Source organism: Callithrix jacchus, chromosome 18, assembly GCF_049354715.1.
Source record: "Callithrix jacchus isolate 240 chromosome 18, calJac240_pri, whole genome shotgun sequence".
Taxonomy (NCBI): Eukaryota; Metazoa; Chordata; class Mammalia; order Primates; family Cebidae; genus Callithrix; species Callithrix jacchus.
Genome location: NC_133519.1, coordinates 16,878,864 through 16,903,394, shown reverse-complemented (window position 1 = coordinate 16,903,394; position 24,531 = coordinate 16,878,864). Strand labels below are relative to the sequence as shown.

The 24,531-nt window shown below is 55.2% G+C and overlaps 1 protein-coding gene across 6 annotated transcripts in view; it reads left to right on the top strand.

The window, feature by feature from the left end:
• The first annotated feature begins 1,891 nt into the window (after window positions 1-1,891).
• The window catches only part of MEF2D (myocyte enhancer factor 2D), a 37,261-nt gene continuing 14,621 nt past the window's right edge, over window positions 1,892-24,531 (top strand). For 2 of the 6 annotated variants that reach the window (XM_035280142.3, XM_035280140.3), the window contains exons 1-6: window positions 1,892-2,196; window positions 19,058-19,249; window positions 19,818-20,021; window positions 21,638-21,772; window positions 22,598-22,808; window positions 23,051-23,107. In XM_035280142.3, the coding sequence (XP_035136033.1) occupies window positions 19,196-19,249; window positions 19,818-20,021; window positions 21,638-21,772; window positions 22,598-22,808; window positions 23,051-23,107 (661 nt within the window). In that variant the 5' untranslated portion in view covers window positions 1,892-2,196; window positions 19,058-19,195. Of the gene's footprint in view, window positions 2,197-2,755; window positions 15,030-16,164; window positions 16,282-19,057; window positions 19,250-19,817; window positions 20,022-21,443; window positions 21,582-21,637; window positions 21,773-22,597; window positions 22,809-23,050; window positions 23,108-24,531 lie in introns of those variants that run through there. The other 4 variants (XM_035280141.3, XM_035280139.3, XM_078355987.1 and 1 more) reach the window with 3 other exon arrangements.

Below are 24,531 nucleotides of genomic sequence, written 5' to 3'. Positions count from 1 at the left end.
CCTATTTGTAGAACAATCCCACTGAACTCACCTCCTTTGAGGCTTGCATGGACTAATGGAGGCCTAGAGAGTTATTTGCAGACCAGCTCTTGGCCCAATGGTCTGGTTTGAGTTTTTTATACAGCATGGGACACTACTCAGCAATCTACTTAGAAGCACTAATTTAATCTTCACACTAAATTTCTGAGTTAGCTACTATTATCACCATCTTTAGTCTACCCATGAGGACCATGAGGTAGGGGAAAGTTAAACAACGTGCCTGTGTTCAGTTAATGAATGGTGGAGTGAGGATCTGAAGCACGGCAGCTCGACTGTAAAGTTGACATTTCTAACCACCACGACACGTCGCCTTTCTCAATATATTGGAGTCTCCAGCACTAACTCAGAATTGGGTCTTTGTCCGGTGTATCAGACCCAGCCAGACAGAAATCAGGGTGTGTCCGGGCGCAGTGGCTCACGCCTGTAATCCTAGTACTTTGGGAGGCTGAAGTGGGCAGATTGCCTGAGCTCAGGAGTTCGAGATCAGCCTGGGCACACAGTGAAACCCCGTCACTACTAAAATACAAAAAAAAATTAGCCGGGCGTGGCGGCGTGTGCCTGTAGTCCCAGCTACTCCGGAGGCTGAGGCAGGAGAATCGCTTGAATCCGGGAGGCGGAAGTTGCAGTGAGCCGAGATCGCGCCACTGCACTCCAGCCTGGCGACAGAGTGAGCAGAGTGAGACTCCGTCTCCAAAAAAAAAAAAAAAAAAAGAAAAAAGAAAGAAAAGAAAGAAAAAAGAAATCAGGGTGTGTGAAGAACTGAGTGCCCCTCTGTTCTGCAAGGTTATTTGAGATCTAAGCCAGGTGCCATCATTTCTTTACGCTCCTGGGAGAAAGCAGCAGGACTTGGAAGTAACAGGGATGGTGGAGGGAAGCCTGACGGGTCTGTTGTCCAGTAGGCATGGCACCCACACTCCTGTTGTAGGGCACGTAAAGATTCACCACACCCTGGAGCAGCCAGGAATTTAAAAATAAAAAATTTTAAGGAGCTACTACTGCTTCTTTAATAAGACATTTCTGGGTGTTTCCAGTGAGGTGGAAGGTGGGGGAGGAATTAGGGTCCCGCCCCTTTAAATTGCCCCCTCGGCAGTAAGTGCTGTGGGGCCCCGCAAGCATTGGAGATTAGGTCACCCAAGAACTATGAGCTGTCGCTTTAAATTGCTGGGCGTCTGCCGAGCCGGGCCCTGGGACGGGAGGGGGCCTGTCACAGGTAGAGGGAGCAACTGAGCTCCCTAGGTAACCCCCCAAGAACGTCGCCCTTAAGTGGGGCTTTTGTCACACACCAAGTGGGGGCGATGGGAGCTTTTCACCACTTCCAGTCTCCCCCTAATTTATCTACTTAGGCTCCCACCTCCCAACTCTCCCGGGCCGCGGGGCCGCGGGGCCGCGGGGCCGCGAGGAGGTGCCGAGGTGTCGCGTGTTGAGAGTGTGCGTGCACCTCGCACGGCCTCCCGGAAAGACTCTCCTGGAGCGGCCGGTGGCAGCAGCGCCGGGAGGGCGGCCGGCGTGCTCCGAGGGGTACCGTGGGAGCGGACCGATCCCTTTACAGGCCTCTGGGTCTCGCCTCCCTACTTTGCCTCGCTCAGTCCCTTCCTCCCTCCTTCCCGGCAGGCGGAGGGATCCGCGGCTCCCGGCGCCGCAGCCTAGCTTGGGAGGGCGGTGGGGCGGGGGCCGACCCGACCCGGCCCGGCCAGCCCAGGAGAAGCGAGGGGCGGGGCCGCGTCCTAGGGACCGACCCAGCCCCGGCTCCGCCCCTCCACCCCCACAGGTGCCTCCCATTGGTCCCTCCACCTGTCCGTCACCCCGTTCCCCCACCCCTCAAGCTAGGCTGAGCTGTGCCTACGTCGGCCTCGACTCCCGGGGGCTGGAGGAGTTACCTTTGGAGCCCAAAAGGAGGAAGGAAGCAAAATATCAACAACAGCCGAGGCGGCTCGGGCGCTCGGCCCCGGTTCCCCGCTTACCAGCCGCCCGCTGCTGGCCCCCGCGCCCACGACGGGGGCCCAGGCCCCCCGGCGCCGCCCAGGGCCCGCGCGGACGCCGGCCTCATTATTATTCCCCCCGCCCGGAGCTGCGGCTTCCCGGTGTTGAAGATCCCCGGACCAGGGGCGAGGGCTGCCTGCTCTTTGCCGTGACAACCCCTTTCCCCCAGCCGGGCTGGTAAGTAGAGAAAAATAACGCGCCTGCCACTTTAAGAGGCCCCCTCCCCCACCCGGTCCAGGGGTTGGGGTGGAGGGTGGTCTAGACCGTCCCCCTGAGGGGTGGGATGGGGCAGCCCCCCGACCGGGAGGAACTCGCGGAGCGGGCCGTGTTTTCGTGTGGCGTTGGCGGGGAGTACCTAGGGGATTGTTTGTGTCAGGGAGTGGGCCGTGGGGGACAAGTGGAGTGGGCTGCAATTCCCTTGGGCGTTGAGAGTACGGGGTGGGGACGGGCGGATTGGGGGCGCGCCCGCCTGTCCGTGTAGGGGGTTTACGACAGCCTTCGAGTGGTCTGGGACGGGGCGCCATCCTCAGAGGGGGTCTCCGGTGACAGCCGGGAGCGACTGACATTTTAACAGCCGGCCCTCCCTCCCTCTCCCTGCTCTCGCCGCCTGTTCCCTCCTCCTTGGCCCGAAATGGTGCAGAAGGGGGCCTGGGAGGGCGGCGGGAGGGTGGAGGCGGGGGGGGGGGGGGGAGCCGCAGCTGTTTGGGAAGCGGGGGAGGGAGGGGGGATGTTGTTCAGATGACACCGGGGTGGTGGGTTGAGGTGTGTGAGTGTGTGTGTCTCCGGGGCCCGTGTTTGCCGGGTGCCTGTGGAGTTGGGACGCGGAGTCGCCACGAGGTGGGCACGCAGGACCCTTCTTTGGGACCTCCTAGCCCCGCTTCTGAGACCCCTGATGTGGTTTGTCAGCAACCCCAGCTGGAGAACTCCCTGGCCAGAAGTTTGCAGCTGTTCAACATCTGGGCAAGAGTTCTCTAGTCCCTCTCTCCACTTATGGCAGGCAGAGCTGGGCTCCGAGCGTGCGTCTAGGGAGTTTGGGGGGGCTTTTGGGAGGGTGGGTCAAGGAGACCAAGATTCATTTAGTCCTCCACTCCAGTGCCAGCCTCTCTTTTACCAGGTTTGGGTCTTAGGGGGATGGGGGAAAGGAGCCCCCTCCCCCTAGTGAATCACGCTGTCCTCTCAGCAGTCTTCTGAGGGCTCCCCCTGAAAGGAAAGCACTCTAGGAGCCACCGACCAGGTTATTCCAGGTTTGCCCTTCTGAGTGGGAGCCTCCCTCTGCCTCCCCTTGGTACATTGTTGATGGGTTCGGGGAGGGTATAGCAGGTGGGGGGATCCTGTGTCCCTCTTTGCTGTGCCCAACCCCCATTTGAGTTTTCCTCAGAGGCCTGGTTTCTTTGCTTTGGGGTGGGGGTGGCCCTTATCCACTCTTCCTCCTATCCCTTCAGTGGGTCTCCGCAGCAATTCAGGGTCCAGCCTAGACTATGGGAAGTTTGCTGCCTGGGGCGGTGACCTTGGGCTGCTCTGGCCTGGAGATAGAAGGGGAGCGCAGGTCAGCCAGAGATTGGGTGCTTTGGCGTCTGGGAGCTGTCCACCTCCCACTCCTCTCCCAGCCCCAACAGGAAGGTCTCAGTAGCAGAGGAGAGCATTGAAAAGGCACATGTCAGTGTTCACAGATGTCCACCCGCTTGTGGCCGCGGGGTCACACCCGCCCCAGGACTTAGTCTGGCTGTCCCAGCTCCCACGGCCCTGCCTGGGAATGAATTTCCTTCCTGTGGTTTCCCAGTGTGTTGGGCAGGAGATGGGGGTGGGGTGGGACCATTGTGGGAGTGGCTGAGAACCTATTTATATGGGTTGATTGGGGGACACTGGAGCTTATAAGGAGCTCCTTCCCCACTTGCCCCAGCATAGGCATTTGGGCCCTTGGGTCTCAGTGATTCTATTCTCTTTGTTGTAACTCCCCTGCCCCTATCAGCACACCCTGTATGTTTGCATATGTGTGTATATATATGTGTGTGCATGTACATTTGTAAAGGGAGGGGTCTCTGATCTCTCTGGGCAGAAGGGAGGAGCTTTTACTCACTCCTGTAGGGACCAAAGAGGTTGAGTTTTTTACCTGAGATCACACAGCAAATCTGTCAGAGCTTTCATCTTTCCACTCTTTCAGGCATAGCTTCATAGCAGGGGGAGATTCTAGGAAGGGAGACATACAGTCCCTGTTCATGGAAGCCCCAGTCCAAGGGGAGAAGCAGGACCCAGAGAGCATCATGATCCTTGTGTTGGGGGATGGGCGTGGGGGATTGGCTAGAGCTTCTGTCTGCTGTACTCAGTGCCTGAAAGAATGGTTGAGGATTTGGAAGGGTGGCAGGTGCTGTCCATGTCCACCCACTCTGTGCTTGGTGCCCCTGGGCTGGAGGGCCTGGGCATCCTGGCTCTGCCCACTTGGCTCCTGGCTGTTCTCATAGGCTGGGAGATATGATAGTCTTTCTGGCTGGTGTTATATAATCTCTCTGTAGCAGCGTGTTTTTTTTTTTTTTCTTCTTCTTCTTTTTTTTAAATCTTCCCTGGGTCTTTCTTGGGAGATGTGATGGGGAAGAGAAGGCAGAATGAGACTCCTCAGGTTGAGGGGCTAAAGGATCAGTAGCAAGGAAGCTTGGGGTGGAGGGTGCCTTGGCCCCTGAGGCCTTGGGGATAGGCCCTCATTGATTATGGCCCAACCCTTCCTACCCTCCTCTTCTGACTGTGCCCTCAGAAGGTCCCTCTGCTGTGGGTGTCCCTGGCTTTTATGCCCCCAGAGAGGCCTGAACCTCTGCCCATTTTGTCAACCTTCTCTTCCTGGCCAGCTGGGCCCCCTGCCCTCCCTGGTTGGCACTGGATCCCGAGTGTCAGTGCTTACCCTGGCCTGGTGTGGGCCCTTGTTGGACACTTTGCCACTCACCTGAATACTTCTATGGGGACAAGGGAAGTCTAGGAGCAAATGGGAGGGTCCAGCATTTCCCCAGTTGTATTTAAGCCAGATTCCCTGCTTCTTTGCCCCTCTAGTCCAGAGGATGGTGGCCTTACTGGAAAAGAGGACTTGAGGGGGCATAGGTAATACAAGCCTTGACCTCTTGGACACAGGTCATTGTTGGTGTTCATCCAGGTTTTATAAGTGAGTATGAGGATGTGATGTGAGCCTCAAACCCATCAAGGGTCAGGTTCTGAGTCTCATAGCACTCAGGTGGGGATTTTCCCCATCCCGTGAGACCATGGCTGGGACTCTTGAGGCTCTTTCAGGCCAGCTGGTTTGAGGCAACTATCTTTTTTTTATGGGGAAGGAGGAGATGGTGGCAGGCCGGCACAGCCTCAGCATCACTATAATCGCTGGTGGCTTTATGAGCCAGTCATGGGGCCGGAGTCCGGCCAACAGTCTGTCCTTCTGTCCCAGTTTGGTGACTTGCTCATGGGGGGAGGGGCGGTTAGGTACTAGAGGCTGTGCTCTAGATGCTGGATGTCTGACTGTATTATGGTTGTTGCTGCTCTGTCTATCCATGATCACAGCTGGTAGGATGGAGCTTAGACTTCAGGAAGAACTTCCCAGTGGAGAAGCTGTGGGGAAAGAGAAATGGCTCTAATTTGGCATAGGAAAGGAGGGGAACTCAAAGCACTTTCTTTTCCAGTGGCTCTCCCAAAAGGCCTTGACCTTTGGCCTAGTGGGGTCAGTGCTGTTTGGATCCTGGAATATTTATTTTCTTTTCCCTCTCCCTGCCTGGGGCTGACAGTATTCTGAGGCATTTGCCCTGGAGCTGTGGGAGAGCTAGCCATTAGGCTCCTTTCCCCAGTAGTGGGAGCTAGATGGGGTCCTGTGTAGAAGGCATGCCCAATGCATTTGGCAGGTCCACAGCATTTAGTGGTACACATGCAAGAAGGTGTGCAGCGCATACACACGGGTGTGTAGACACCCACAGAGCAGCTGCTGCACTGCGGGAGGTGGAGGGGTAGTGAATGGCAAAGATGATTAAAGGATTGGAGAGTTGGGATGGGGTTGAGGGGACTGGAGGCAAGAAGGCGAAGGGCATAGCAAGAACTTTGAAGAGAGGAGGGCTGACTAGAGCAGGAGGGATTAAGGTTAGACCACAGATGGGCAGGCAGAGCCCTGTCTGCAAAATAAAGAGCATGGCTTGTGAGTCAGGAGCCTTGGCTGGCTTCCATCCCTGCCCCTTTCCCCTCCCACACATGCCCCTCTCTGTGGTCCTGGCACAGCCTGCCTCTGCCCCTCACACTGACCGTATGTCCCGGGGTAAGTCACTCCTCTCAGGCCCCACCTTTTCAATGTACAGAGTTTTGCCTTTCTGTGATTAACACCTGGGTGTTTTGCTGGTTTGTCCCTGGTCTCTGTTGCCCTCCCCACTCACCCTGATGAGCAAGTCCACTCTGAGGCATCAAGGCTGCATCTAAGCCCTCAGGCATTTGGGGGTAGATCCTTGGCCTGGGTGATCCCCAAGGTCCTCTTCATCTGACTTTTTCTCTTTCTGAGGCTGAGACTACAAGCCTCTCTTTTCTGAGAGCCAAGTCATCCTTCTGGTTAGTCCTGGCTAGCGTGGAGACAGGGGAATGCATTCATTGATTCTGCACAGGACCCGATAGCCAAGGGGGCAGGAGGCACTTGTGCCTGTCAGACTTCTCTTCTTTCTGCTGTAGGCTGGGAGGGGAGGGACATGTCCAAAGCTCTGGCCTGTCGCTGGCCACACCCAGGCAGGACCATATTTACTCATTTAAACTTACCCTCCCAGGAGGCTCTGGGCTCTAGGCCTAGTCACTGACCTTGGCTTGGTGCCTCTGGCTGGGTACTCTGGCCACTCTCCTAGGAGTTGGGCAGATCAGGAAACCATATAGAGGTAGCTCTTTTTTTGTTTGCCCCCTGATCAAGGGAGCTTTACCCTCAGTATTACCTGACTTGCCCGAGGTTCCAGTATACTTCGTAGGCCAAAAACCAAAGCTTTTTTACTTGTACTTTTTGAGGCAGGGTCTTGCTCTATTGCCCAGGCTACAGTGCGTGATGCCATTATGGCTCACCGCAGCCTCCCATTCAAGTGATCCTCCTTCCAGGTAGCTGGGACTCCAGGTGAGCTACCTTGCCCCACCCAAAAACCAAAACTTTTGAGATCCCGATGGAGAGAGGTGACGGGTTCTCAAAAGGGAGGAAGAAAATGTCCATTTCTTATGTTCTTGTGTGCCAAGCTTTGTGCTGAGCATGGGAACGTAAGAAGACTGTTTCTCTCTACAACTGTGTTTTAGAATTGGGAAACTGAGTCTCAGAGATTTAAGTGACTTATTTAAGCTTTTGTAGTTATGAGGCATAAAGGGCTTTTGTCTGAGGTTAAAGGAAAGATCCTGCCCTGCAGGATGAGGCGATGGAAAGGTGGCCCAAAGAGACCTGAGAGAAGGAGGAGAAACTGAAGGGAAGAGAAAACTAGGATTTCTCCACCGAGGGCAGAGAATCAGGGTTTGGTGGCAAGGTGAGGGGGTATTGCTTTGACTTGAGTGTCATGGAGAAAGCCCCTCAAAGCAAGGGTGTGAGGGCAGGAAAAAATGACACTCAGAGACCCCTCCTCGTCTCCCTGTGAGCTGCCACATGGGATGAATGAGGAGAGATGCTACAGTGGGAGGACTTGGAGCACAGGAGGCTGGGCTTGTCTCAAGGCAGACACAAGGCCAATGTGAGCCTCCCAGGCCCAGAGCTGGGAATTGGCCCTGGAAGGAATGTGCTAGAACTCCCAGGTGGAGGGAGACCCCCTTCCACTCCCATCCAGGTCATGAGCTGAAGCCCTGTGCCTGACAGTCAGTCTTTCTCTGCCCCTTATTTCTGGTGACCTTGAGCAGGTCTATCTCTGTGAGTTTCCATACCTGTGAAAGGGAGGTGATGCTACCTGCCTCACATGGGAAAGGAAGGAGGTTCCGTCGGGAAAAGTGTGATGGTTGCATCTTTTTTCTCAGTCCTTCAGCCCCGGCCTGGTCTGGGACTTGCCTGCTGAGGCAGCTACCCAGAAACTGGGGTGGGGGCAAGCAATGCCTTTGGTGTCTGGGGTAGGGATTGAGAGGCCTGGAGGGTTACTCCTGGCCTAGGGCTCTGTTTGACCCTGGGATGGTTTGGGAAGCTGGGCCCAGCCCTGCCCTCCCTGTGCAGCCGTCTCCTTTTCTCAGAACCTGCTTCCTCCACACTTAGCCCCACGAGTGTTGCCAGATCCCTCTGGCTGCATGCTTGCTTACCCCTCGTGATTCTCTCATCCTCAACCCACCAGCAAATACCTAGGGTTGAGGGTTGAGAGAACAAAGAATACAAGAGAGCCCATCCCTGAGCTTCAAGTAGAAATGCGTGGCGGGAGGGTGGAGTGGGGAGAGGGAGCCTTGGTCTCTTTTCCTGGGGTCTTCCCACTCCAATTCAAGTAATGTGGAGGCAAGGGAATGGAGCAAGGGGTTTGAGGGCTGACCTCAAACCTTGAAATTTTCCCTTTAGAGCATGCATGTATTGTGTGTTTGAGGGATGACGGTTGGGGGTAGATCAGAAGGATGAGATGATCTGGAAGCGAGTCAGACCTTCCTGTCACCTCTCTCCTTAAGCTCTAGGCCCCTTTCCTCCAGCTGCCACCACTGCCACCTCTATGCTGAGTCTCCTTATGCAGGCCTCTGGGGCCCATGATGGCTGGGTGGGGACAGGTGTCCTGGCCCAGCTGCTCCCTCTTGTCTCCCCCACCTGTCAGCCTAGGGGTGGGGAGCTAAGGGGGAGGGGAGATAAGGGAACCACTCAGCCCCTCACCTGTTCCGAGGGGTGGGTCCCTGGTTGTTAAGTATAGCGGGGGGGTCAAGAGTAGACAACAGGCAGGACTTCCCCACTGAAGAAGAATAGCTCCAGATCATAATAATGGCAGGGAAAACTTGGTAGGTGGAGGTCCTTGCTGGCAAAATCTGAGGGGTCCCTGCACAGCATCCTCATGAAAGGGTGAAACGCCAGGTATTGGTAAGGGGCATGGATTTGGGGACATGGATTTGCATAGCCTTGTGCAGGTACTGCTGTCCCCACCCCCTTCCCTCTGGGCACCCCCTCCATCTGGCTGGGCATCTTAGCCTCACCTGGCACCTTTCCTGAAAGCAACAAGCTAATCCTGTAAGAGCTGCCTGGCTGGCCGCCTCAGCAGGCCTACGCAGCCATGATGCCCGCCCTCCCTCTGCTGCCAGGGGCTCAGAGGACTGTCCTTTGAGTTAGAAGGAGACCCAGCCATTGCCCTGAGCGGCCCCTTTAAATCCTCGGTGGCTTCTCGAGGTCATGATGTCTCTAGGAGGATTTGCTTTCCCTGATTGGATTGGCCTCTTTCGGGTCCTCTGTCATCATTGTAGGTGAACGCTTCATGTTCTCCACCTCCCCTTTCCTCATAATTGGTGCTGTCCAGTCTGAGGGCCCAGGCCTTGGGTTCTCTCCCCTTTCTTTGTTCTCATGTCCCAGCAGTCAGGGCTCAGACCCCCTTCAAAATCTGCTTCAGCCAGAGCAGCCCTGTCTCAGTTCTGTGTGAGAGAAGAAAGGATCTTGCTGCTTTACACAAGGGAATGAACACTGCCCAGGAAGAAAATGCCCTTCTGAGACTGTCTGCTGCCTTTCCATTTTTTTTTCTCTTCAGCCTGCTCTTCCTTTGGCCAGGGGCCCACACTCCTCATTACCCCATGCCCTTATTTCCATGGGAAGTCCCTCCCCTGATCTAACCATTAGCTTACCCGCTGCAATGGCAGGCAGCCCAGACCCAGCACTGGCGGCATTATGCTCATTCCAACGGCTCTCAAGCCTGCCCGCCCCCAAGGCCCCAGCTGCCACTTTCACTTCTGTCTCCTGAGACCCCAGAGGGAAGTTGGGTTGGGGAGGTGGAAGGTGACACACTAACCGTCCCAACTGCCCCCACCTCTCCTCAGCCAGGGCTTCTGATGCCCAGGGGCCCCCATCCACTGCTCTCGTTTAGATGACCCAAATGGGTTAGGTAACAGTGGAGGGACTGGTGGCAGTGGGAGGGATGGCAGTTAGATAGCGGGAAGGACTTCCCAGGACTGGAGACCACTGCTGGGCTTCATTGTTCCAGAGGGTGTGGGAGAGGTGTAGATACTCTGGACAAATGTAGGTCAGACTTAAAGGTAGGTGGGAGACTGGTTGTCCACAGCTCCCATTGGTTGAAGTACAATACTGGGGCCTCCATGCCCTCCCACGTGTCACTAGCCTCGAATGCTTGGTTGGGGGGCTCTGACAAAGCAAGCTTGAGCCCCAGGGATTACTTTGAGTACAAGGACTCAGCCTTGAGGAGTTTTTTCTGTAGTATCTATCCTACCTGCTGTCCTGGGCCATCTCCTCCCATCCTGCAGGGTTTTGGAAATGTTGGCAATGGAGACAGAAATGGAAGTAAAGGACAGCTCACCTCCATCCTCCTGCTGCTGCCCCGACCTTGGCACTAAAGAAGGGAATGGGATTCTTCTCCTGCGACACTCTGAGGCAGTGGCAGAGCCACACTTCACCCTGTGAATCTTACCAAACTCCTCTAGCTGCCATGCTTGCTTATTCCTCGTGATTTCACACCCTTCCCCCGTCCCCGCCTAGACAAGAGTAGGGGACCCAGTTGGACTGAGAGTTCTAGACTGTATCACTGGGGGTATTTATAAATTCAGGAATGCTTTCTGGAGGGGAAAGATGGGAGCAAAGGCCTGAGATGCCAAGAACTCCATTTGGTGTCCACAGGTGCCTTAGAGATCCTGGGTAAAGGTGACCCAGGTCCTGGAATGGGAAGTTGAGCCTGAAGGAATAAGGTCAAGACACTATGCAAATCTCATGCAAATGAGCGGTGGTGGTGAGTCACTGAGCTCGGCCTGCTGGGATGGAGTATGAAGCCAGCCTTAGGCTTGGGTTCTAGAACTGGTCCCACCAGTGACCATAACAGTGACCTTGGGGTAGTCGCTGCTCAGTAACCACAAGCAGGAGTTGGGTCTGATGGGCATTCCTGTATGAGGGGATTGGGATGGCTGAGCCTCTGCCACGAGGGCCTTGTGTGCCCCACTTGGGACTTGGTCTGGCTGACCACAGCCTTTGTCAGCTCTGGGCCATCTGTTTAGAAGGCACCCGCCCCTTCACCAGCCCCATCCCGACTCTCTTCTATCTCCCTCGTTGCCCAGCCAGGCCATCTCTTTAGTTCCTCTCCATGAATTACACAATTCTGACCTCCCTTCTCTTTGGGCCTCGCCAGAGAGCTTAAGAGCTGTGTGTTTGGGCCAGAAGGGCATCTGGGTACTTAGTCCACCCAGCTACTTATAATACTGGCCAGTGGGGTGAAGCCTATAGAAGGCAGTGACTTACTCAGGATCACACCTTAGACCCGAGCAGGGACTAGAACCCAGGTATCCAGAATCCCAGCTCAGAGTCCCCATATTTCCCTAAGCTATTCATTGCCCTACCTCACCCATCCCTTTTCTACTGGGACTCAATCTCATGTTGCCCCCTGATACTTCCTGAGATCAGTCTGGGTAGCTCTAGGAACTTGTTAGGGGGTGGTTACCTAGGAGCCAGCCCAGAGGCCATAAGGGGAAGGTCAGAACTGGAGTGGGAAGTGCTGGACCCTGGGGGACAGGTTGCTGCCTTTTAGGGAGCAATACGGCCTCACAGCTGCTACAGGAAGGATGAGAGCTAGACTACAGGAAGGACAAGCTGGGTGGGGAAGACATGGAAGAGGCTCAGGAGACAGACCCTCACTGGAGAGGCATCTCCTGGGCAGAGAACAGGATGACCCCATCCCAGGAGACTTGCCAGGGAGAAGAGGGCGGGAAGCCTAGGGTGGGGCCCCGGAGAGTTGTCCAGCGGAAGCTGTGGGGAGGGCTCAGCCCTACTCTCCATACCGGGTGCTCCCCTTGACAAGTCAGTCAGTTCCTGTCCCTTAAGCTGAGGCTGCAGGGCCTGTCCCCGACTTGAGTTTCTAGGGTGCCTGGGGCCTGAGACCACCCCCTGCCCCAGGCCCAGCTTTTCTGGACTGCCCGCCCCCACAGCCCGACAGCCCGCCCCTAGGTCCCCTGTCGGTGAGTTAAAATTAGCTCAGTGCCCAGGCTAAAAATAGCCCCTGCCCAGCCCTGAGGCTGCTGGACTGGGGGAGGGGAGTCCCTGAGGGAGGGAAAGACGGTGGGAACCAGGGATTTGGGTAGTGAGCCTGCCAGACAGAACTTTGAAGGGTCGGGGCTGGGGCCCTGCCTTTGAGATCAGACCCTAGAAGCACTCTGGGGTCAAGAAAAGAGGCTGCTGTGGGAGGGAGTGGGGACAGAGTGGGGACAGAGAAAGGAGCATGAGAGGGAGACCCGAGAGGGGTCCAGGAGCGGGGGTGTGGGGAGCAGGCCCTGCAGGAAGGGTGTGAGAATTGGGCTGTGTGGGGGATCGGGGAGAGGGACTATGTGAGACTCCCACCTCGACTCAGCCTTCAGAGGGGTAATGCATCCCACTTCCTTTGTGAAGGAAGAGCTCACTATGAGAACCATAGAATGATCCTAGACCATCTTGCCGGGTGTTTTGGGGGCATCACCAGGTTTACCTCCCACTGCATCGTCCAGAGCTCCTTAGCCTGTGTCTGCACTAGGGAAGAGATCCCAGGGCTGAGAGTGGGAGAGGGAATGACTAAGAAGGTTGTGAGCCTGGGAGTAGGCTGTGTATTAAGGCAGGACCTGGGAATCAAGCTGGGTGGCCATGGTCCTTGGTCCTTACCTCTGCTGCTTCTCAGGGCCAGCCTGCCTGCTCTGGGATGCTCCTAGTGGGGCTGTGTCTGCGCCCAGTCCAGGATCCCAAGGGCCCCCTTGCCTCTCCCTGCCCTTGCCTTGGGTGGGACCTGCCCCTCCCTTGTCCTTGCCTTGGGTGGGACCTGCCCCTCCCTTGTCCTTCTCTTGGCTGGACTGCAAGTTCTCAGAGGGCAGGGGTGGTGTCCTGTTGAGTTATTCCCCCAGCGCTGGGCCAGGAGTCAGTCCTAGAAGCAGTTGTTGAACCTGCTTCTTGTTCTCTACCTGCCTCTCTCTGCTTTGTCTCTGTGGGTCTCCTGCCCCTCCCTCTCTCTTCTAGCCCTCTCCTTGTCTGTCTGTCTCTGCCCGATACTGCCTTCTAGCCTCGCTGCCTCTTTTTCTCTGTCATCTTTTCTGTGTCTGTGTGTCTGTCCCGCTCTGCCACCCTCTTCTGTGTCTGCCTCACCCACGCCTCCTCCCTCGTTAGTGAGCAGGCTGCTTGAGGCCGCCTGACTATGGGGGTGACAGGTGGATTGGATTGTCACCCCCTCCCCCAGCGCCTGCTGCTTATTTCATGCCCTGCAGCCCAGCCACAGGGAAGGGGCGGGAGGAGGGATGACAGCTGTCTCCAGCGCCTCCTGCCTTCCCCTCCAGTCCTCAGCCTGCAGCCCGGAGCAGCCTGGGAGGGAGAGATGAAGGGCCCGCCTAATGAAGCTCCCTTTCTCACCATGTGGAAGAGCAGGTTGAAGCCCACTGCTCTGCGATGCGAGGCAGCTCACTCAGCCTCTCTGTTGCCTGCTCCCTTTTGACCTGTGCTGGTATGGGAGCTCTGGAAGCAGATGCCCTGTAGTTTCTTTGAACCTTGGGACCCACTAGGATGGGAACAGGTATGGGTGGAAGGGTATAGGGGAGAAGGAAAAGTGGGTAGTCCCCTGCCAAGAGCAAGAAGGAGAGGATGGAGGCTGGCCATCGGAAAGGATTCTCCTGCAGCTCATGGGGGGACAGCCCTGCTTAGCCCTGCTGCAGCTGCAGCTCCAGGAAGGCTGCCCTGACCTCTCCCCTCACCACTCTCCCCACTAGCCCTAGGCCACCCTTACACAGGAACTGAGATAGCATCATTCTGAAACCCGAGAAGGGTTTGAATATTGCTCAGGTACCAAGAGGTGTTGCATTGGGGGAGGCAGGGACCTTTCTTCTCCCGTGCTCCCTCCAAACCAGTCCTCCTTTAGGGTATATTTTGCACATCATTTGTACCTCATTTGCATGTAAACACAACCCGCAGGTTCTAATTGGGTCTGTAGCTGAGCTTGGAAAAATGGCTATCAGTGGGGTCCTTCTGGATCCCCCCGGCCCCCTCGGCTCTCCTTCTTGTCAAGGGTATTGTCAGATGGGCCTCCTGCCCTGCATCCTCCCTGCTCTCCATTTGTGAAGGCCTCTCCTCAACCACCCTTCTCCACAGTTGGTGGGTCTGTGCCCACTTCCCTGGGGCCAACCCAGATGTCCTCCTCCCCTGTCTTTGCCTCTCCCATGTCCACCAGAAGGCCCTGCCTCTGCCTGGCCCAGTACCCTACCATGAGGTTCACCCTGCCCCACCCTTGTCCTGCCCATGGAGTCAGGTGAATCAGAGTCAAGCAGCCAGACCCTTTAGAGACTTTGAAGGGAACTTTTGTTGACATAGTTACTGTCAGCCTGAGGAGTCATAGCTGTGGCCTGAGGTCAGTATTGGACAGGCCCTGGGGCCATCAGAACAGGAAGGCTATCCTGACCAAGCCCCTGTCTCTTTGGTAGCCCAAGCCCTTCCAAGCCCTGGGCTCCAAATACCAGGCAGGATGAAGGAGAGAGGGTTAGAAGAGAAGCAGCCAAAGGCCAGATCATCTGTGAGGGCTTCCTAGAGGAGGAGTAGATCAGACAGGAGAAGAATGGGGCCAGGCCAGGCTGGAGAGGAGAGACTCACATCTGGAGAACAGATGCCCAGTCCTCTGGCTCCTGCCAGTTGGTTAGGTAATTAGGCAGAGGGCTAATTAAGGAAATCCAGGTGTTCATTAAAATCTCTCTAATTGGGTTGGAGGGAAGCTTAGCCAGGATAGGCCTCCACATCTTGGATAGGGTCAGGTTAGAGGGTACTTTGTGCCCACCTAGGCCCCCGCCACTCCTTCTTTCAAAGTCAGGATTGAGTTTATGTTCTCATAAACTCATGTTCTGGCCCCAGGGCTTTCAAAGACCCTGCAGCAATGTGGAATGGATAGCAGAATGAAAAAAAGGTCAGTACAGACTTCGCCTGCTTTGTAGAAGGGTTTGTGGTTAGATAGAAGGAAGGACTGCCCAAGGCGGGGGCATCTCCTCCTCTGGCAGTGTTGGCACAGAGGTGGGAGCAACAGTAGGGAAAGGGCCTTGGGAAGCATAGAAATATAAAAAGTGCTTTGGGCTACCTTGGTAGGGATTGAGTATAGATGGGGTCTGGTCTTTTTAACCCTAACTTCTCTCTGTCAGACGGTGCTCAGTGAATCTCTGTGGCTTCCCTGCCTTCTCAGCCCTGATCCCTCTCTCGTCCCAGCTCCCCCAGCATGAGGCGGGGGTGGGGGGGGCGGTGTAGGAGATCAGCCAGGGAGCTGGTTGCCAGGCGACAGTTGCCTAAGCAACCCCATCCTCTCCATCTCCATGTGCTCAGGGCTGCTCCTTAGAAGACTTTGGAGTCTCACCCTCTGCACCAGCCAACCTTAGGGTGGGGAGGGTTGAGGACTAGGATAGCAGGGGTGGTTGGAGGGTGGATGGTGTCCAAATCTTAAGGGGCAGTTAGGAGAGGAAGGGTTCTAACTCCACAGAGGATAGAGTGAGAGGAACTGGTACTGCAGCAAGACTGATAGAGGTTAGACTGCAAGAAGGACTTCTCACAGCATCACAGCAACGAAGTCATATTTTCTTCTTTTCAACAGACATTTCCTGAGCTCCACCCTATAGGAGATAGAGTAGTGAAAAAGACAGATATGATTCCTGCCCTCATGAAACTTCTGTCTCATGGAGAAGCCAGAAGCACAGACCTTAATTATTCACAACTGTGATAAGTGCTAAAAAGATTGCAGCAGTGACTTTTCTGAGGGTCATGAGAACAAAGAAAAACTTCTCTTCCAATTTGGAGGAAGAGGCAGTATTGGTCATAAGCTGACAGAGGTTATATCTCAGCAAGAATTTGTTTATGAACAAAAGGCGGTGCAAAGGAGATAGTAAAGGGGAGAGAGGGAAGGTAGATGCACGAGCTAGAGGAGCCCAGCAGTTCCTGCATTTACCAGTCTAGATTGGGTTTTCAAGGGTAGGCCAGAGAATCCCATTTAAAAAGCCAACTATTTGTAGCCCCTCCCCTTACCCTCTGTGTCCCCTTCCTTACCTTCCCTGCCAAAGCCCCCACCACTGTAGCTCTAGAAAGCACGGTCTTTGGATTCCACCAGGAAGCAGGGGAGCTGAAATCCCTGGGCTGGAGCCTTTGCAATGGGAACCTGGCAGACATTGGGGTCACAGGTGAGAAATGGGGTCTCTGGAGCTGGTTTGGAGCTCAGATGTCTGCTGGGCCACTCAGGATTGGCTAGGCTGGTGTTGCTCTTGTCCCAGCGTGTGCATGGGGTACCAGTAGGAGGGCCAGGGCCCATGGAGCACTTCAAGGACAAGGAAGAAGGGAGGAGGCCGGACAGGTGGCTCACACCTGTAATCCCAGCACTTTGGGAGGCTGAGGCGGGAGGATTGCTTGAGCCCAGGAGTTCAAGACCATCCTGGGCAACATAGGAGGAGACCCTGCCTCTACAAAAGTCAAAAAATTAGCTGGGCATGGTGGTACACACTCATGGTCCCAGCTACTTGGGAGATGGAAGCAGGAGGATCACTTGCCAGCCTAAGCAACATAGCCACACCCTGTATCTACTAAAAAAAAAATGTATTAAATTATCTGGATATGGTGGCACATACCTGTGTTCTCATCTACTTGGGAGGCTGAGGCCGGAAGGTTGAAGCTGCAGTGAGCTGTGATTGTGCACTCCAGCCTGGGCAATAGAGCAAGACCCTATCTTAAAACAAAAACAACAACAACAACAAAAAAAATAAGGGTAAGGAGTCATTTGAAGAGCAATGCATTTGATTGTTTTCTGTAGATATCCAGGCAAAGCAGAAACTCTCCAGCCAGGCTGGGGAGCAGTCTTGGTAATGGGGCCGGTATTCCCAGCTCCTCCCAAATTCATAGATTCCTTATCTTCCCTCTCCCCCTTCCCTCATGACCAAGAGACCAAGGCTGAACTTTAGCATCTACTGTGGTACCATAGGGGCTGTGTTGAATGGGGCTGGAAAGGCTCCAGGGAAACTCAACAGCCATTGGCAGTGGGAGCTGGGGGTAGAGGTAGGAGTTGTTCTCCGTCATCAAACACCTCTACCCAGGTAGTGGGCGGTGGGGTGCAGGGGATCAGAATAGTGGCTGGGGTCTACATCCCTAGACTCTGCAGTAGAGTCTCTGAGCATAGGGCTCTATGGAAAGGGAGCTCTGGAGGGGAGGGCTTGCCTTTTCTGGTCCAGGCTCCTCCCAGGACCCAAATAGAGTGATGTTAGAAAGCACAGGCCTCAGTTCACTGTCCTCTCCAACATCTTACAGAAAGCTCCACTTTTGGGCCGGGCGCGGTGGCTCACACCTGTAATCCTAGCACTTTGGGAGGCTGAGGTGGGTGGATCAGTTGACGTCAGGAGTTCAAGACCAGCCTGGCCATCATGGTGAAACCCCATCTTTTAAAAGAAAAAAAAATTTTTTTCAGAAAAAAAGAAAACTCCACTTTTGATGCAAGGAATCATTGCTGGAGGGACCCTGAAGTCATTCCGTGCCTCCATCCCATCCTGGGCCCTTCTAGTCCTTGAGGACCCACCCAGCCTGTGTAGGCACTGCCCACACCGGAGAGCATGCACCTTTGCTGGCTCAGGCTGTGCCGCCATCCCTGAGCCTCCTGTCATCCTGTGGTGCCTCCTGGAGTTGTGCAGTGCAGGGGCTGTTCCTCATCCTGGCTTTTTAGCATGGAGCTATTGAACTAGTGGGCTGTGAGGGAGTTACAGGTGTACCGAGATAGCAAGTTCTCTGCCTGCTGCCTCCATCCTCCTGGCTGCCAGTGGCCTCCCCAGTGTATATCATTTGGCCCTGTGTTTTCTCTGTGCTTCAAGATGTACAAGGTTGGGAAGCACTACTCTTAGACTGAGCTTGGGTTCTAGATGTGGCCCATACCTCTAGAGCAGGAATCAGCAAACTATGGCCTGTGAACCAAATCTGCCCCGTGCCCATTTTTGCGAATGTAGTTGTATTGGATCACAGCCACGCTCGTGCTCATTCATTAGTGCGTTGCTGTCTGTTGCTTTCATGGTACAATGACAGAGTTGAGTAGTTACAACAGAGACTGTATGGTCTGCAAAGCCTGAAATATTTACTCTCTGGCCCCAAAATTTCTGTCTCCTGGTCTAGAGGAATGATTTCATTGTTTTGAGTGCATAACTCTTTTCTCAAACAAAAATCTTAGGCTGGGTGTGTCCAAAGGTAGCGAGTTAGCTCAATTGATTGCTCACAGTCAGTTACAGATCCAACTCCTTGTTCAACTTTTTCCTCTTTTCTCACTACTGCACTCGACTAGGCTTATAAAAATAAAAATAAACCTTAGGCTTCAGTTCACTGAGTTGAAGGGAGATGTGGGTGCCACGACCCCAAGCTGCACTACAGGACTCCAGGCCCCAGAGTTCCTCTCATACCATGAGCTGGTATGAGACTCACTGCTCTAGACCTGCTCCGACATGTTCTTGAGCCAGGGGCACCAGAGACACCCATCCCGGCACCAGGTACACCATGCTTGTTCACTCACTGGGCAGATGTTCTCAGCATTGTCTGCACTCCAAGCTCCAGAATGGGAACCATCCTTCCAGGCCAGAGGAGCAGCTGGAGCACCCCGGTGTCTGTGCTACAGGCGGGTTCTAGAGAGAAGAATGGGCCATGGGATATTCCCTAAGCGCCAGACCCTTGGAAGCCAGGAGGTCACTTACTCTGACCTGGAGCCTGAGGACAGCAGTGACCAAGGGGAAAGAGCCTGGGCCTTGGTGTGAGCTCCAACTTATGCCTGGCTGTGGCATACCACCGCCTCAGGCAGACAGCATTGCCTCATTTTGAGGGTGGAGCTCAGATGCTGCTAGCCTCTCACAGGGGTGCGGTGAGCCTGGCCTCTGTGCCCAAGGAGCAGGTCTGGGGGTTGTGGGGGCTCAGCGTCCTCTCATGACCCTCCCCTTCCAGGAGGCTGTGCAGAAGGTATCCTGCAGACCATGAACTGAGCACTGTTCCCAGACTGTTCATGAGCACAGTGTAAGGTGTGCCGAGACCCACCACCCAGCAAGCCCCTCCCCTCCGTAGCACTGAGGACCCCCGGAGAAGATGGGGAGGAAAAAGATTCAGATCCAGCGAATCACCGATGAGCGGAACCGACAGGTAGGGAAGTCCTAGAGCCACACGAAGTGGGTGAGGGCAGGGCTCGGGCCTCGCCTGGGCTCCTTCCAGGCATTCCAAGAGGGCTTGTGGAAGAGGGGGAAACTCCATAAGCTATTACAGAAGGGGAAGGAAGATGGGGAGAAGAGGAACCCCAACCTCTTTGCAGCTCTTGAAACTGTCCCAGGACTCCAAGGCTCATCTGCTGCTGTAGCCAGATGAGCCTGTGTTCTCCGTATGCAAGCCTTAGGTCAACCTAAGGCACTCCCCCTTTCCCAACAGGAAAGCTTCCCCTCTTCTTCTCCACTGACCTCTTCATAGCCTCCAGCATAGAGGCATGGAGTTTATCCACCTGAATCCTGCCCCTTCAGTGAGTGGGCTCTGGGCTGTATCTCTTACAAGTACTAGCCTGGTCCTTCCCCAAACCAGGGACTCCTGAGACCAAGGGCTGTGTCACCCTGAGAATGGGGGCTCCTGAGGGCAGGGGCTATGTCCAGCCATCTGTAGGCTGGGACTCCCAATCAGGCCTTGACTGAGGCAGACCTGGCTGCCCACTCATCCTTCTCTGCAGGTGACTTTCACCAAGCGGAAGTTCGGCCTGATGAAGAAGGCGTATGAGCTGAGCGTGCTGTGCGACTGCGAGATCGCACTCATCATCTTCAACCACTCCAACAAGCTGTTCCAGTACGCCAGCACCGACATGGACAAGGTGCTGCTCAAGTACACGGAGTACAACGAGCCGCACGAGAGCCGCACCAACGCGGACATCATCGAGGTGGGCCACACACACCGGCACCGGGACACCCCTGCCTGCATCCACGTGGACGTGCTGTGTGTACACGCAGACCTGCCTGTGCACACACACCAGTATACATGCCCCTGTAGCCCCTCACCTGTGTGCACACACATACAAACCCTCCTCCTGTCACACAAACCCAGGGCCTGAGGAGGAAGGAAGGGCAGTTCAGGTGAACAGGCCAGTGCCAAGCTGCCAGCCCACACCCATCCTGCCCTCTCCGAGAGTCTGTTTTCTGTCGTCCGGCGTGATGTAACATCTCTGCCCAGCCTTCTTGCATCCTGTCTTTCTCTCTCTCTCTCTTTTCCCCCTTCTCCATCTTTTGGTGTGCTCCTGCACCTGCCTCTTCCTTTTTTAAATCTCCTTCTTTGTTTCCATCTCTCCTGCTGTCTCTGTCTGTTTGTGGGCCCGGTGGTTCTATTTTCTGTTTCAAAGAGAGCCAACATTGTGAACTGTTGAAGGACATAGGCCTTGGAATTCAGCTCTGACCTTTACTGGCCATATGGCCTTGGGCAGGTGCTTAGGCCTTCCCGAACCTTGGTGCCCAGCTCCACAAAACGGGGCCAAGGCTGGCTTTGAAGGGTGCTGTGTGAATTGAATGTCCCTGCTTCTCACACTGAGGTGTGTGCACCTTGGGGGTACCCAACTTGTGCTGATGAAGAGGGTGTCCGGGAAGCCACAGACCTACTCAGATTTGTAGGAAAGTCCCTTATTTTTATGTTGGACAAGACAGATTGACTGTAGACTGGAAGGTAAAATTTGCATTCATTTTAAAGACAAAGCAAGTAGCTGTAGAGATATTTTGAGCATGAAGAAGGCAGCTTTGGGATGTACTGCAGACCCCCCAGCTGTGCCTCCACCGGAGTATGAGCTGTGCCTCCACCGGAGTATGGGGTGGTCACAGTAGGGACTCGGTCCATGTTCATCCCCCTTTCCTTTTCCACATCCCATTCTACGTGCTGTCTCCATCTGTTTCTCTCTCCCTCCTCTTCTTCTAGCAGAGTCCCCTACCTCCCTCCCCCTGGAGAACTCAGTGCCTTCTGGCCAGGGTTCACCGCAGGGCAGTCAGGCAGGGACTGGCCCAGGGCACCAGCCCCTTAGCCCATCCCCTGGAAACCCCCTCCCTGCCTGTCCCTTTGGAAGTACATGTCTCCCTGCCAAGTGCACCCGCAGGTTAGGCCCACCTTCCAGCCTTGTTCTCCGTGTTCCGATGGCTCCCACCAAGCCCATCTTCCCACAGTGCCCCAGGAGGCACTGTCAGTGGGGAGGGGCAGGTGACATTGAGGGAGGGGCCAGGGAGATGCTGGGAACCCTGAGGAAGGAGGGTGGGGAAGAGTAGGGGGCCCTTAGGGAGGGGCTGGAAGGACTTTCACCCAGCTGATGGCAGTGGTGCGGTTACAGACCCTGAGGAAGAAGGGCTTCAACGGCTGCGACAGCCCGGAGCCCGACGGGGAGGACTCGCTGGAACAGAGCCCCCTGCTGGAGGACAAGTACCGGCGCGCCAGCGAGGAGCTCGACGGGCTCTTCCGGCGCTATGGGGTGAGCCCCACTCACTCTGTCTCTGTCGGCCCCCCCTTCCGGCCCCTTCCCCCCAGGCGCTGCACAAGAAGCACAGGGAATGTGAGAGCCCTGAGGTGGACGAGGTGTTTGCCCTGACCCCCCAGACGGAAGAGAAATATAAAAAGATAGACGAGGAGTTTGATAAAATGATGCAGAGTTATAGACTGGCCGTGAGTAGTCGCATGGAGCAGAGCCTCCCTGTGGTGCATGGTGTGGCTTCGCGCCCTGGCTCTCGGCTGCCCCGATGGGTGCTCTGCTCTGAGCCATGCTCGGGTTCCCAGTGACCACTAAGGAACCTCTCACCTTGGTCATGATAAACCTGCATCCCTTGCTGAGACTCAACTGGAATGGAGCATAAGTTGGAGAGGCTGGAGTGTCCCCCTCTCCAGCAAGAAGTGTGTAGATGACATGAGATCCTTAGAGGACAGGAAAGTGGAGTGTGCTCTTTGTCCAGATGCTTTTTGGGGGAGAGGCCCGCCTGGGCCTGCTCTGATAGCCCAAGCGGAGACGCTCAGTCTTGTGTAGGGAAAGCAGAACTGCTGAAGGGGAAGGCAGTGAGGTGGGGGTGGGCTCTCGCTGCAGCTGGCCAGATGGGTGAGAGACTGCAAGTGAAGTGATGTCCCGACCCATGGCACAAGCCTTTAACAGCTCTGTGTGTGTGAATTTGGGTCTGTTCTCAGGACGTCTAACCTGCTCCCCGTGTGTCCTGCCTGGCTGAGGACTAACCCACCTCCACTAGGGGGTGTCCCTGGTCCTGTCTGCAGTGAGCAGAGAGCCCTCTTCTCATTCTCTGGGCCAGAAAAGGTCTCAGAGTTCTTCCTTGGTGGGAGTGGCGGGCAGGACTCTGCAAGGGCACCGGGCAGGGAGCTTGAGCTGCTGGCCCCAGGATGTGTAGCCCAGAAATGAGAAGAACCCTTGCCTGCCCTCCCAGGAAAAGTGGGCTCCATGGAAGGAGTCAACCTGGCCTGATCCTGCCCCTCCATCTTTCTGTCTAGTCAGCTGTCCCGGCCCCCAACTTTGCCATGCCTGTCACGGTGCCCGTGTCCAATCAGAGCTCACTGCAGTTCAGCAATCCCAGCGGCTCCCTGGTCACCCCTTCCCTGGTGACATCATCCCTCACAGACCCGCGGCTCCTGTCCCCCCAGCAGCCAGCACTACAGAGGAACAGTGTGTCTCCTGGCCTGCCCCAGCGGCCAGCTAGTGCAGGTGAGTGGGCTGGTAGATGGGCACGTGAGGTGGAAATGAGATGTGATGGGGTCTTTGGGGTTCCATTTTCAGTGGCGAGTATCTCTCTTCACCTACCACAGCATCCCCCCATTTGTGTGGCTCCTGAGGGAAGGGAATATGACTCTTCCTCCTCCTGGGGTCCCCTCTTTGTGTTCAGTCCCCAAGACTCACTGTCAAAGGGGGAGTGCTGTCAGCTCATCCTGGTTCTGTTTTTCCTCCAGGGGCCATGCTGGGGGGTGACCTGAACAGTGCTAACGGAGCCTGCCCCAGCCCTGTTGGTGAGTGCAGCCATCCTTCTACCTGGAGGTGGGGAAGGGTAACTGCTCAGTGGCAACAGGGGGTCCAAGGACCAGGAAGGAACCTAGATGAGAGGAAGATCCCAGGGCCAGAACTGGAGGACGAGTCAGACATTTTTAAGCCCCTGGATTTTGTTTTCTGTAGCAATGATTGGTGTGGATGATCGGCAGAGATGGAGGCTCAGAGAATTCTGAGCAAACCGTGAGAAAATGGGCCAGCATTTCTAGTTGGAGGGGAAGACCCAAGTTTTTTTACAGTTGAGTGCGAGTATCTGGTTGGGATCTGAAGGATGAGAATGCCAGGCATTGCCTAGACAAACGATAGGGGCAGACTCACATAGACACTCACACAGGCACTCACACACACACGTGCATTCTCCCTCTGACAGAAGTACCCAGATGTTAGATGTGCACATGTGAGCACACATACATAAGCCACAGAAGCAGCTGGGCACAGTGGCTCATGCCTGTAATCCCAGCACTTTGGGAGGCCGAGGCAGATGGATCACCTGAGATCAGGAGTTTGAGACCAGCCTGACCAACATGGAGAAACCCCATCTCTACTAAAAATACAAAATTAGCGAGGCATGGTACGCATCCTAGCTACTTGGGAGGCTGAGGAAGGAGAATCGCTTGTACCCAGGAGGTGGAGGTTACAGTGAGCTGAGATCACACCCTTGCACTCCAGGCTGGGCAACAAGAGTGAAACTCCATCTCAAAAAGCCACAGAAGAAAGGCTGCCTGGCAGCAACAGCCCCTCTTGCCCTGTGCTGTTGTCCGGCTGGGTGACTGTGACTTCGAATGTCACAATTGACGTCACCCTGACATTCCTGCCATTCCCAGAGTGATCCGGGAATTGGGATGGAGGCTGGCACACGCTTCCAGGGCAGCAGCGTGCTCTTAGGGGACAGAGCAAGGAGGCATTTCCGACTGCAGTCCCCCTCACATCCTTGGACCTCGGCATACCCCAGCCCCATTTGGGGGTATACCTCAGCATACCCCATTTGGGGGTACTATGTAATCCCTCCCTGGTGATAATTGGGTCATAGAGTCAGGAAATTAAAGGAGCAGTGAATATGTCTCCTTCAAGGAGAGGGCCAGAGAAATGCTTGTAGACCTTAAGGGAGCAGTGATACAAAAGTCCAGCATGCGGAAAGTGGCCGAGAGCCCTTGCTTGGCCTCCAGCCAGCAGTGTGGCCCTGGGCAAGTCGTTACACTTCTCCCAAGCAGGCTCTAGTTTCCTCTTCTGTGAACAGGGCTAATGTCCTGTCTGTCTTGCAGAGTTAATGTGAGGATTAAATAAGATAATACATGTGTGAAAGACTTGTGTGGGTTGTAGAGTGTGGAGCAGATATAAAAGATAGTTATTACATTTGTTATTACCAGGCTAATTATGGTGGTGGCTC